The sequence below is a fragment of the Rhopalosiphum maidis genome, chromosome 1 (assembly GCF_003676215.2).
Source record: "Rhopalosiphum maidis isolate BTI-1 chromosome 1, ASM367621v3, whole genome shotgun sequence".
In the NCBI taxonomy this organism is placed as follows: Eukaryota; Metazoa; Arthropoda; class Insecta; order Hemiptera; family Aphididae; genus Rhopalosiphum; species Rhopalosiphum maidis.
In genome coordinates this window covers 22533094-22547783 of record NC_040877.1, presented here as the reverse complement: position 1 = coordinate 22547783, position 14690 = coordinate 22533094, and the positions used below count along the sequence as shown (strand labels likewise).

At 24.3% G+C, this 14690-nt stretch overlaps 1 protein-coding gene across 4 annotated transcripts in view; it reads right to left on the bottom strand.

Moving 5' to 3' along the window:
* Nucleotides 1–14690, bottom strand: part of LOC113550710 (protein roadkill) — a 42873-nt gene that overhangs the window by 17787 nt on the left and 10396 nt on the right. For 2 of the 4 annotated variants that reach the window (XM_026952719.1, XM_026952721.1), the window contains exon 1: nucleotides 2072–2401. The exons of 1 other annotated variant lie outside the window; for it this stretch is intronic. In XM_026952719.1, coding sequence (XP_026808520.1) covers nucleotides 2072–2085 — 14 coding nt within the window. In that variant the 5' untranslated portion in view covers nucleotides 2086–2401. Of the gene's footprint in view, nucleotides 1–2071; nucleotides 2402–6029; nucleotides 6074–14690 lie in introns of those variants that run through there. One more of the 4 variants, XM_026952720.1, reaches the window with a different exon arrangement.

Here is a 14690-nt window from a genome sequence, read left to right as displayed (position 1 = left end):
GATATTCTTAGTACGTTTGTTAATTCAAATATAAAAATATATATATCATATATTTCAAAAATTTGGAATAATTATTATTTGCAAAATGATTAAATTCAGCTTTAGGATGGAACACCTTGTATATAAAATATAAGCATAGATTTTTCATTTGTTAGCAACAGACCGGCCTTGTAGTAAGATGACATTGCTTGGGACGCACCGGTCGTCCTTGCTAGGTGTAATTCTTCCTGCAATAACCCAACCTCTGCTCAACAAATTTGACCGAACGAAATTCAATTTAATTTTATAGAACACAGATTTTTATTTGTAAAGTTTGAAATAATCTTTTAAATATTTATATGGTACCTACTATTGTTTGATCATGTCGATAAATTGTAATTAATGTAATGAAAACGAAACATTTGCAGTAAATAATTAAATATTAATATCTATAAGTTATGACTAACGAACTTCAGTGGCCTCCAGACAGACACTGTTTAAATTTAACCTCATCATAACTAATCTTATTTGGTATAACCAAAGTAACAAATAAAATCCAATGTAAACATTAAACAATTTATAAAAGCATAGATATTTAAACAAAATGTATATTTTTTCTAAACAACTATTAATTAGTCAAGAAATATATTAAATTAATTACAATGACAAGTAAATTAAAAAAAGTTATCGATAAATATTTATTACTAAATCTACAAAAATAATTTTAACAAAACGTATATCTATAAAATATATTATAAAGGGTGTGTTATATCCGGCCGTGACCTCATTTCCAGTAATGAATTATTACACTTCTCTAACCACCCCGTGAGAATGAAACTTTCAGTAAAGCGCTACAGCTTATACACGAAATAAAAATAACTATCACTAACTTACAGCCAAAACGATATATAATACGCTCGTTTCGATAAAAAATAAAAATTCTTATCATAAAGATTTAAATTTGTAAATAATATAATGCATTAGTACAGATTTAAAGATACGTTCTCCCGGATAGGAATACCCATGTATTTATTATTAATATTGTGAAATTTACGAACTTAAGCAATATTTAGACTTTAGTGTATCTCAAATGTTTCCTACAAATTATCTGTGTGGGAAGGGGTCGTATGGTATGACGTAAATTAGAGGCCAATATGTAACCTTGATAATGATTGCGATTCCGACCAAGTTTATCATAGTTGTAAATGAGAAATGTTTCAATGTTATTAGTATTGTAATCTATGCATTTTAAAATTAATAGTAAAGACAAAATACAACATAAATAATAAATAGATAATTTTGTATTTTGATAAAAATAAGATTATTTAGATTTTAAAATCAATAATAAAATAACAATATTCAGAACTAAAAATATAAGTATTCATTTATAATTTATTAATATCAAAGTTGTTATAAGTAATTAATTTAGTAAAAATATATTTGAAATGATTTTATAAATGAAAATAGTGACTAAAAACATTTTTTGATTAAATACAACATTTAATATTTTAATAAGCGCAGTAAGACATTAGTTTACTATTTTCAATCGAAAGATTAATTTTAATTATAAAATACAAAACGAGTCAACCAAAACAGTATTTTCCAAGCCAAAAATGTACTTAATAAAATCAATAGACATTTAAGTCATAAATAGAGTAAGAGACACCACTTATAAATAAAAATTAGCCTCGAAATGAAATATACTGTGATAAATGTAATTTTCAAACTTCGTGTTCAATCACATTTTATAAAACAACTAAAATTATCAAACGTGTAAAAACTACTTTAAAAAAGTTGATCGTTATATAGATATTGGAGGAGACTCAAGGGCAACCTTGGCTATGACATTGTATCATTACAACTCTTGATTGTGTTTGTTGTATACTTGTATGAGTCGTACGTCAATTGTATAAATTAAAATAAATATATTTTGATTACAGTAGTCAAAATTAAAGGGCTGTGCAAATGCATGAATACGATTCATATAAATACTTATATATTATTAAAGTATTGAAGTCTATAGTGCCCAAAATAAAGAGCAATAAAACATACCTTATGTTCATAACTAAAAATCAATAATAACTAAACTCACCTTGCTAAAGCCATCCTAAAACATGTATCAATGTTTATGTTCAATTTAACTTTTGAGTAATCCACTTTTGGCACAGCCACTTTACCTACTTGTATAAAAAAAATCAAGAATATTTCACTATATTTTTTCACTTTTTAAGTTATGAAAAACTTAACATTTGGCACTGTTACAAAAATTATATATAAAAAATAAAAATTTTGTTTGGAAATAATATTATAAGTTAAACAAAGATAACCTTTGCCCCGACTATACAAATACGACACGTTTTTTGACAAAATCGCACAAGCCAGCGGACACCACACCGGGCTGGAACGGAATGAAACAGACGAAGTGAATACCATCGAGTGGCACGAGGTTAGCGTTTTCAGAGGGGATTACTATAAAGCAGTGCGTACAAGTACAATAATAATTTATAATGCGTACAATAACTGTATGAAGTTATATAATTTATAATAATATAATACATAGATTTAATAATATACATACATGTTTTTAAGATTTTTATAGTTTAAATATTTAATTTTTAAAACAAATAATGCGCTACCTATTTACTCATTATAACACATATACAATTTAAATTTTAAATACTATACTTCAAAATTCATCATTATTCAGAAACTATAAAGTCGAAAGTTATAAGAAAGAAGAATTTGAGTACAACACCCACATGTATTTCTAAATTTTAAAATTAAAAGTGTTTATCCAAGAAATTCACTACTATTTGAGAGGGATTTGAAGTATTTTAAGCGCCAACATTAATGTTAGTAATTAATAGTATACACGATTAATTTTAAATAATTGTTAACAATCATTTTAAATTCAAAAAGTCTTTATAAAATATAATTATAATTATATTTTGTTCTAATCCTAAGAAAAATGCTAGGTGAAAGTCAATATTTCAAAGCCAATAATGTTAATAATCATAAATATAGTAAATAGCATTTTAATTTAAAATGTTTACGTTGATTTGTGTTGATAATTTATAATATGCATTAGTTTTGGAATGTCAAAATAAAGTTAGAATAATTTGATATTATATTATAGTTATATTACATATAAAATTTAAATATAATGTTAAATTAATATAATAATGAAAATATTATCTGCTATTGCAAAATTTGTGCAATACGAATACCCATTATTATAGTATTATCCATACACTTTTTAAGAAAAAATCTAATTTTAAAGCTTAAATTTTATTCTATACTATATTATTTTATAATTACAGCTAAAGAGTGATTTTAGAAATAGTTTATAAAATAATATGTTTATGTTTTTCACTGAGTATATTAAATATTTTTTACTTACCTGAAAGTAGAATAGAATCAGAAACTACGCGATCATAATTATGTAATAAGTCGCCAAACTAATGCGATAAAATTTAAAAAAAAAATCATGATGTAACATATGTTATTCATTTAAAATCCTATATGCGATATACTTATTTCTATAAAAATGTACAATTTAGTTTGAAGCAATAGATAAATTAAAAATTCAAGTATAAAATGTTTTTCAAATGAAAATATAAGCGGAGTTTCTTTTTTAGAATAAATATACCTAATAACTATTTCTATTATGAAGTTTTTCTATAATATAACCTAAAATATATTATGTAGATTTCTAATAAATAACTATTATTATATGTAGCACAATAATATTTATGCTATTCAAATTATATTTTCTAGTTCATCTGAGAATATTATACTATTCAAACTTGATTAATGCAACAGATAAAATTCAATTAAACGTAAATTAGTTTATTTTTTTAAATATATTGCATTAGGTCATGATATTTACTTTAATATTGCAAAGCGTTATCTTTTAATTTATTATTAAACATGAAACACTTAATTGATAATTAATAATAATATTGGACTAATAAAAATATAGGTCAGAGAAATTAAATCTTATGTCTATGCTAGAAATTAAATTCCATTACACCCCGCCATTTTAAATATGTATGTATATATATACATATCCTCGTAAGCCATATATTATACTGTACATTATACAAGATATATTTAATACTGAGATCACTTTTTATATTTTATTGACTGTTAAAATATTTAGATTCAAAATATTAATAATAAACCATAAAAATTGACCATTAATCATGTATATTATATTTGTTGAAAAGTAATTTAAGCTTTAAATTTTAAAATCTATAGATTTAAATCAAGTTATTTTTAAAGATATAATATAAGTACTTTTACATATTTTTTTTATTTTTTATCATTTCTGACTGCTTTATGAAAAACGTCTAAGTTGGACACCTTATTGTCTCGGTAACCCGGCTACTATTAAACGAGGACGCTTTGCACAAATCATCGTATATTTAAACAATAATAATATATAGAATTCTAGGTTAGAACGGGCGGTGGCACAGATCACCGTCAGCCGATTCCGGACCTGCTAATTTTAACGCAGCTGCCAGCCATAATGTTAACCTCCTATACTATACTATAATGTATCATCGACATATCACGTTTTGAATGGAGAAAATTGGAAAAATGTGTAAATTTGCAATTTACTTAGAACAACTTAGTAATAACTCAGTATAACATCATAACAAAAAAAAAATTAAGCATATTTTTTAAATATCTAAAATATTATCTTCTTTTAATGTCTTGATATTCTTAATAAGAAGTAAAATTTGCAAATTATGTAAAATATTGTTCATATGAATAATTTAGTCATAAACGGATTAAGATATCGATTGGGGGGGATGATCATAAATTTTAAGCAATTAACAAAAACTTAAAAAAATTGTTTTTTTTTTTTATTATTATTATTAAGTGGTATACGTTAAATTATCATACTATAACCTATTTTTTTTCACTAAAAACTTGAAAAGTCTATAAGTGATAACATACTAAATTACAGAGATAAACATAAACTACGTACGTGAAACGTGATTATTATTATTTTTCGAAGGTGACTGCTCATTGAATATTATAAATAAAATTATATCTCTTTAATATAAAATATTAATAAGATGCGCGTCGATATAATGGACAGCAAAATATATCGCAAAGAATAAGTTATTGGGATATAATATTTTATATTTTAACACCATAAAATGTTTATCTAAAACTTTCCAACAAATTATACTTTGTTATGGTAAGTACTTACCATAGTACTAAGTATTATATAGATATTTTCAACGTTATTTTATCGGTCTGGCCCTGATATGATGTCAGAAACGTCAACTCCTCTACTGATACCACGGAGTCCTTGGCACGTCTGTACAACAGGCTCTCTTTATCATTTTTATTTTTAATGATTCGTAGTTAAGTTTTATGGCTTATAATAATAGCAAAGGCATAGCGCTAGCGAAGGATAATATTTTTGAAAACACGCCATGTATAACATGATAAATTAATAACGTAGACAGATCAATTAGCTTCAAATACTATATTATAATAATGCACAATTATAATTTAGACTATATAATATAAATTATTCAATATATACAAAACGTATTAAATTTTAAGTCTACTTAAAATATATATTTCAAATGCCAATTCAATGTTCAAGAAACAGATAAAATGTTATCTTATATTTGAGCACCCTGTGAAAGTACATAAGAACAAAAAAATTCAAAAGAAAAACTTCAGACCCCTTTCACCTGTCTCTTTCTCCAAAAGAGATCGACACAATTTCACGAGTACTTACGTAACAACGGTTACGCGTGCTAATGTTAAATCAACTATAATACTACACGAACCAGAAACATAGTATTGTTTAGCAACAAAAAATTAGGTTAAAAAATGAATAAAAAACATTTTAATAATATCTGGTAATTTTTATAAATTATTAGACTTTAAAATCAATCAAGAAGTTGATATATTAGTAAGGTTGTTTATTTTTCAAGAGTATAAACTGTTAAGATGTACATTAAAAATATTTTAGTAAGTTTACTATTAAAATACAAGTTAAATAAAACATTACGACTTACGACATGATGGGGAGATAAATGTCAAATCAAAATCTAGTAGTGTTCTGTAAAAAATAAAATACTTACATTAATTATTACGTTGAAACTTATACAGTTATATATCAATTATATAAATGTAGGTATATATAATATGTATATGTTAATAAGTATATATGTGTATACATGTATATATGTATATACATTTACATAAAAAAGTTTTAAAACATTAATTTTTTTTTTTTGGTTTTCCATTAAAAAAATGGAGCACATGTGGTCCAAATTATAATTTAGTAACTAGGTCAAGGTTTCTCGCAAACATAATATTTTATAGCTGCAAATGCAACATATATGATGTAGGTATCACAATATGTTTGTTAAATTTTAAGTACTACATATTTGTTATAGGTTCAAAATCGATAAAACTATTTTTTTTCTGGTTCAATATGATTGTTGTGATGATATAGTATAATTTAGGTTGGAAAGCGTTTTAGTTGTTATAATACAGAACATTTTCTAAAGCCATTTGTACTTTTGTTAATGTTTAAGATGTTATATGTTATATTGTTTTAGATCCTTAGAAAGTGGCCTAGAGAGATTTATTATGCTATAATAAATACAGATAACTAAAGAGACCTCCAAACCGAGGAAGAGTTAAACATATGAAGGTTGAAGGTGTTTCCTGCTGCTACGGGGACAAACACTTTCCAATATTATACATATTATAAACTCGTACCTATATACTCTACATATATTTATTTTCAGATAGATTATTCTCAGGGCTATAAGTAGGAAGGCGACCAATATCCAAACTTAAACTTTGACTTATACTTCAAGATCACATTTAATAAATAAAAATATACTAAATTTGTTTTGTATTTTAAATAGCAAAACATCAAATAAATAGTTATAGATAATAAAACACGAAACACATACTTAAAATTAATAGACTTAATCGTAAAGAGCATTTTTTAATGTTTAATTAATTATACAATCTTTTTAATTGTAATTTAATGGGACCTTCTCATTAGAAAACAATTATACTACATTTCCTTGGTTTCTAAATATTGAATTCTTCAAATATTTTCTATATATATTACATCAAAGTTGAACAATTTAGAATTAATTATAATTTATAATATTATGTAAGACTCAAATTTACTTATTTTATTCTAAATTTCTAATACCTTATTACACATTGTCAATATTTCATGATAAGAAGAACAGTTAATTACCTAGAACTTATTAAGTTTTATATTTAAAAATATTAAGATTAAAATTATTATTTAATATTATATTTTAGTATTTTAAATAATACAAATACAATTTAAAATAGATATAATAATGCAATAATAAATGCAATTAAATTCTAACATTATAACTTTTATTTTTATAATTTTAATAAAGTTTATCTAACGTATAAAATAATCAAAACTGAATAATAATTATGTTATATTATATTATGTATTATGTATTATTAAATCAAATTTATTATTTGGCGATTAAGTTATTAGTGATCCTAATATTGTTAGCTATATTATTGGATGGCTTGTATAATACAATTGATAAGGTAAATTTGTCAAGGACTGGTTATTACAAATCTATTAACAACTGCGTCTTTGTTAGTTGCAGTTACTTTTTTAAAAACTCTTAAATTCAGCAATCATAATACTTACTATTGATTATCAAATAAATTATAATTAAATGATTTATTGTTTATTATGATTCGCTCCTTCATTTCAAACACAATACTTTATACAATTTATAAAATGATTAAATAACTTTATTTCTACCTAAAAAATTTTGAAGTATGTAAGGTATTGAAAGGTCAATAATATATAATTTTGAATTATTGCTTTCTAATGGAGAAATATATTGTACAACAATGATAGTCGGTGAGAGTTTCATACATATATTTTACAGAGAAATGTACCATAGTGTTTTACGATAATGACGCCAGAAATGAAGCTGCTGTAGAAATCGGACGTTTTCTCGACTTTCCCATTCACCCGAACGCTTTCAGGCCACTAAAAATATGGTGGGCGTATCGAAGAGCTTGTTAGTACAACAGATATACACGCGTTTTATATATCTACTAATATTACCTTATTTTATAAACATGATATGTGAGTCAATATTGAAAACAAAAACTATAATACACTGCAGCTGTTATTAAGCATAATATATAACATAAAATTATGTTTATCTATTTCTAGTAAGCCATAACATTCATTACAATGAAACACAATTGATACGTCCATCATATTACGTATAGTGTTTATCAACACAATATTGAGACATCCTACATACCTTGGGTCAAATGTGTAAAACCATGAAAATATCAATGTTCTATAATATTTTATAACGATTCGTGTTAGATAGTATATATATATAGAAAACGCACTTAACATTCAGTACATATTATTTATATACATTTAGGTATGCAATTTATACAATATACGATGACATAATTTCATTTCATAAAGTTATTTAATCTAAATAATTTTTTTATCAATTTAATCTATACAACAAAGATGTGCATTTGGTATTTTAGTTGTTAAAACATAAAACTGGTTTTTTTTTAATAATAATTTATAGTTAATGTGTATGTTACAGACTTACAGTACATATTTGATTACAAAAATGACTTCTTATTAAAAATGTTTGTACTCAAATGATATTTCTGCCTGAACCCAGAATGAAACGCATTTATCGTTTTAATGTAAATGACAAGGTAAGATCAGAAACGATAAAAATTATGGCAATTTAAAAGGAAGTGTTTTTACTAAAGATAGACATAGAATTGAGAACGGCAATGCAATGTGAAAATCATGTTCTGCTCAAATAATGCGCGAACAGCTATTTATTTTCGTCTATTGTTGCGATTTTGTTCAGCGTTGATGGAGGCGGAAGTTTAACCGCATTATTCTAACCTAGATGCTGGGTAACGTGTGCGCCAGAACTCTCTCTGGTGTGTACCTATCCATCGGGCGTCGGCGGTGGCGGTTTGGTGTACTCACTGCCGGGTATTTCGTAACATCTGCCCTGGCCGCCTTTCTTTTAATTTCGAAAGCTGTGTCAACGGGCTCGGCTTTCACAAAATCAAAGACAAAAAAAATAAAGCCTTTCCCTCCCCAAAGCTTATAATAAGAATAGAATGTATACTTAACGGAATAATCGGACTTTGGACACGTTGATTAACAAATTATTTACATTTTCAAGAAAGTTACATTGAACAAACACCATGTTGGAGAAAGTACAAAACTAGAGCTAAATAATTAGAGATATTTTAAGTATCAACTAAATCAACAAATAACTGTAATGTAATTTTCAATGCTTGAACTTAAATGTTTGTTTTTAAATAATTATATATATATATATTATATGTTTCAGAGGTATAATCCTTTATCCTTTAAAGTAAATTGATTAACTATTTTAGTGTTTTTAATATATAATTTATACAATACAGTGAATACACAGTTTTGATATTCATAAATAATAAAAAAAATCAGCCATTAGTCAACTGCAACTACGTATTGCTGGGCACAAAAACATTAACCAACTTTTTTTATTTATTGTTAATACCACAGAAATAATTGTTAAGATAATTCAAATGTAAGAATATTTAAAAACTATATAGGTGATAATTAATTTACTATTATATCCATCTTGTCAGGTGGAAACTGTAGAATTGTAAATTAACAATAGATATAGAATTTACAATAATAATATTATTATAATATTCTACTAACGAACAAACTAATAAAATATTGTACAATATTAAAAATAATATCATAATTCATAAATCGTATACCTACTATATTATTTAATATTCATAAAATAAAACAAGAATAATATATTATATATTATACACATAACTATGAAGAACCTGCATATTTTATATTTTATGAATTTAATTTAATTTTTCAGTTTTTATCAATCACTTTATGTTGTTTGAGATTGAAAAAATATTAAACAATCATTGAAGCAAGTCGATAAACATTTTCAAAACAATGGAAAATTATAGATACTTGTACATTATAGGACACAAATCCAAATGTCAATGAATGAATAGAATACATGTCCGTAAGATTTTCTCGCTGGCTTTGATCAATCTATTAAATAACAAACCAGGGAAGTTACTCTGTTGTACAGTAGATTTCAAATATACCTAGTCATTGAGTAGGTCTCTGTAATAGAAGTGTTAAAATTGAATTCAATGATAAATCATTGTACACGATAAACAATAATTTTGAGCAGATACAGTCTGTTAGTGTATATTTTATATTTATAAGTTATATTTAATAATATATGAATATTGCTATTTGTAATTTATTTATCTATTAGTAATAGCTAATAAGATACGTCGAACTAAATTTGACAAAAACATCAAATATACTATATAATAACGGTAAATATATTATTGTATAATATAAGATTAATACATGTTTAAATCACAATTGTAACAAATAAATTAATCAACTTTTAAAATGTCACTTAAATAGTAATTTTCAAGACGTTCCTTAAAAATGTCAACAATTTACGATTATGGGCTCTACTAAAAAAAAAAAATAAAATTTTACCTTTGAAGTCTCTCTTACGTGAAACAAATTATATATACTTGAAATGCATTGAAAAAGGGGCCCTACTGTAAATTAACGAAAGTAGTAATAAATAATCAATTTCTAAAATTACCCATACAATACATATTATTAGTCAATAGTTAATCCTGAATAAGAAATAGATTATGTTTACCCCCAAAAAATAAGACTAGATTATAGATTTTTAAATAAAATTATTGTGCACACAAATTAAAAACAAATAATTAAATGTTTTGCCTGTATAAAACCTACCTATACTGTATAATAGTAGGTAATAGGTATACGCATATAAATAACAATATGCATGAAATAGAAAACTATTGCCACGTGTTTTATTCCTGCCACGTGTATAATGAAGTCCTTGTAAAGTTCGATCGTCTTTATTGTTAGCCTCGTGTTTAACGTTTATAAGTCTTTCTTATTGTGCATTAGACCAGACCAGAGCCATTTCAACGCCGTTAGCTGATGGGAAAAAGACATCCAAATTCACTTTCACTCTTATGTGTTCATCTCTTTCATTCCCTCTCTCCTTCAAGTCTGTCATTATTCGTAATCCATACCAATACATGACATTCTTCACACCACTTATTTGAGCTCTGATTAAAAACATTACAGCCTCTTTGTTTTTAACGCATTAACTGATTTCTAGTATACGATTATAATACTCAAAAGTTTGCAACTACTTAATATCTTTTTATTATCCGTATTATATTCTAGGACCAACAACAGTGTCAAAAAAAAATATTATAATAGTAATAATATTAATACTAGTAACTAATATAATATTCATAAGTAAAAGTTTTGAATATAAAACATCATAAGGTTATTTTAACTTATTTCAATTCGATATTTCATAAAATCTTTAAAAATGAAATAAACCGATATAATAGTAATTATATACATTAAATTACAATATATAATAATACATTTATTAGATTTATCGTTTATACTATGTATTATTAAAAACATAAAAACCTTGTTTCTTAAAAAAATTCTCAAAATATTCTAATCGTGTATATCAGAACTATTATTGTAGTTGAAAAATCATAAAATAAATTGTATTGCTATTAGTAATACGATGCCGATACTATCCAAATAAGCTGAACTAAAATGTTTGCTGAAAATCGTATACATTAATTATTATTTATTATAATATTACTAGATACTAACTTGTAAGTCAATACAAACTAATCGTACAAAGATGTAAGTATATTTTCGTGGTAATAACTATTAATATTTATACAAATAATTTTAAAATATCATGTGTATTGTAAATACAAAATAGAATACGTTTTAATCCACTGTGTGAATAATGTTTTTCAAATTGTAACAAAATAACAAAAATCGTCTGCAATTTGAACTTTGAACACTTCATTTCCAAATTATAATATTTCGATGTTGTTAAAAACTGATTTAGGTTCATTCCCGTTTTAAGCAATCATTTTAAAGTATTGTGTTTTACTTTATTGACTCCCAAAAGTATCAACTAGATCCAAATTGCTACCAGAAACAATTCTCAAAGTTAATGATCGAAGAATTATTTTTACTTTTAACCGTGAACATAATATACCTAAGGCAGATAAAAAAAAAAATCCTGTTTTATATCATTATAAAACCAATACAATCAATCAATCCCGACCCACAAAAAATCAAAAACACATTTCAGAAATAAAAGAATATAATGTATATTATTACATATATAATATGTAGGTATACGTTGTATTTTTATCAAATAAGATGATAAAATATGAGTTATAATAACATGCAACAGTAAACACCTTAGTCATATGCTGTATGTGTAACTGCAATGTGACCCAGAAATAAAATATCTATCAAAGTTATAAATGTGTTACCTTGCCAGATTATTTTTAAAAAATGATTAAGTTTAAAAAATAGTACATCATTTATTCAAAAGTAAGCAATACATTATTTTTAAACATTTACGAATTTATATTATTTTATTGATCTAATTTAAAATTATAATATATATATATATATATATATATATACTATAATAGTTTGAAGTTTGCAGTAAACATTATGATTATAAAAACAAATAATAACTTAAAATGTTTAAGTGTAAGCTAATATTTGTATTGAGAAGAACTAAGTTTAGTTATATAATTAAACTCTAATAGGATTATTAATTAATCATAAATTATGGTATCAATGACATAATAAAACAACAGTACAATTTGTCATCCCGACTAAACCACTCAAAAATCAATAGCAAAATTGGTTACTAGAAATTGTTGATCACAAGTCAGTATTTAGGTTAAAGTTAAATAAAATACCTATTAAGACTCTCTAATTCTCTCTCCAAACTGAACTATTATACAATTATTTTTAAAAAAAACATTATAATTTATGATAAACAATTTCACATACCTAAGTTTCTAAATACTTTAATTTTGAAAGTAGCTTATTATATAATGTTATTTACAAAACACCTAAAAATTAAAATATTAAAAACAATGAGCACAAAAATGTCCAAACATTATATACAATTATCGTATATAATGGAATAAATAATATAAATACACTATAAAACTAATAGAAACCTAATAGGAATATTGGATAATAGTAATACAGGATTTCAAATTATATAAGAATTGTGTCTTATTAGGATGTTACTAAATATATAACAAATTATACAAAATAACAATTTAAAAAAAATTGTAAATCGAATGTCATTTACCTTAGGTAAATCTGTACTAAGTTTATGTCTCTTTAAAATTGTTCATTGATTATTTTTTTAGAAAAAACGTTAAGCAATTAAAAAAATATTTCATTTAAAGTACAAACTACCCATATCTAACAAACAATCTATCATATGCATAACTATAGTCCTTTAAGTTAGGGGGGCCTATAGCACATTTTTTTTAATTTGATTATTATTTATTGGTTTCTTGATTTGGTGTTTACACTTGATTTGAATGATTATTCGTTTAAATGAAACAATATACTTTTTTAAATTATAGGCAAAAACAAAGTTAATACTAATAGGTATGTTTATATGCACATACACTTAGCCAAAAATTCTTGGGGGATGAAGCCCCATAGTTACGCCTATGCAATCTATAGACAATATTTTTTGTATTTTAACAAGATACCAAACTTAAATCGTTATTTTATATTTAAATATTTTAAATATTTAAATTTCTATAGAAATAATTAAATGTTTGTATCAATAAGTTTATGTAAGAAAAACTAACGAGGAATCTTGTATTTCATTGAATTATGTATACAACTTAAAAAAATATATAAAAACTTTTAACTAAAAAATGATTTTCATATTTTCGTATAATATTTAAAAATTTGAATAATAATAAACACTTAAAAAAACTGTGATATTATTGATATTATTTAACTTTAGAGGAACAATGAATTATTTTTTCAATATTTTGACAGCCACAAAAACTTTGTATTGATAAAATACAAAAAATTCAAGTATTTACAAAAAGAGCAGAATCATTTTAAAGTTAACACATAACTTTCATTTTTTTATAAATATTGTCATAATAAATGTATTTATTCTACAATATGTGATATTTAGGTAGTTGGTACTTATTGTGGGAATTAAAAGTAAAAAATGACCAGTGTTTTGACTAGCCGAACAATAAACAAAAAAAAAACCCAAGTCCTATACCTATTCAAATACATAAATTGAAGAATTAATTAATTTATGTCAAACAAAAACGAGTTTGCATCCCAAAATACTGAAGGAAATTTGTTTATGTTAATCTATGATAAACAAATTCAAAGAAACCTAAAAATGTATAAGTTGTATATGTGGATTAAGACACAGTATATAATGATTATAAAATAAATTGTTAAGATATTCAATTTTTTATTAAAAAATATAAGCAACATTTGTTATAAATATCTGTAGAAAACATAATTTATATAATATAAATATATTCCTGAAAATGAAGCTACAAAAGTATTCAATAATTTGACCTGACAAAAATAAAATATATTATATTATCCTTCTCATCAAAGGCCACCATTACCACCACACACAGCGGATGATTTAGAACGTCTGAAGCCTTCTTTTATAGCAGCTGCTCTGACCCGTACGACC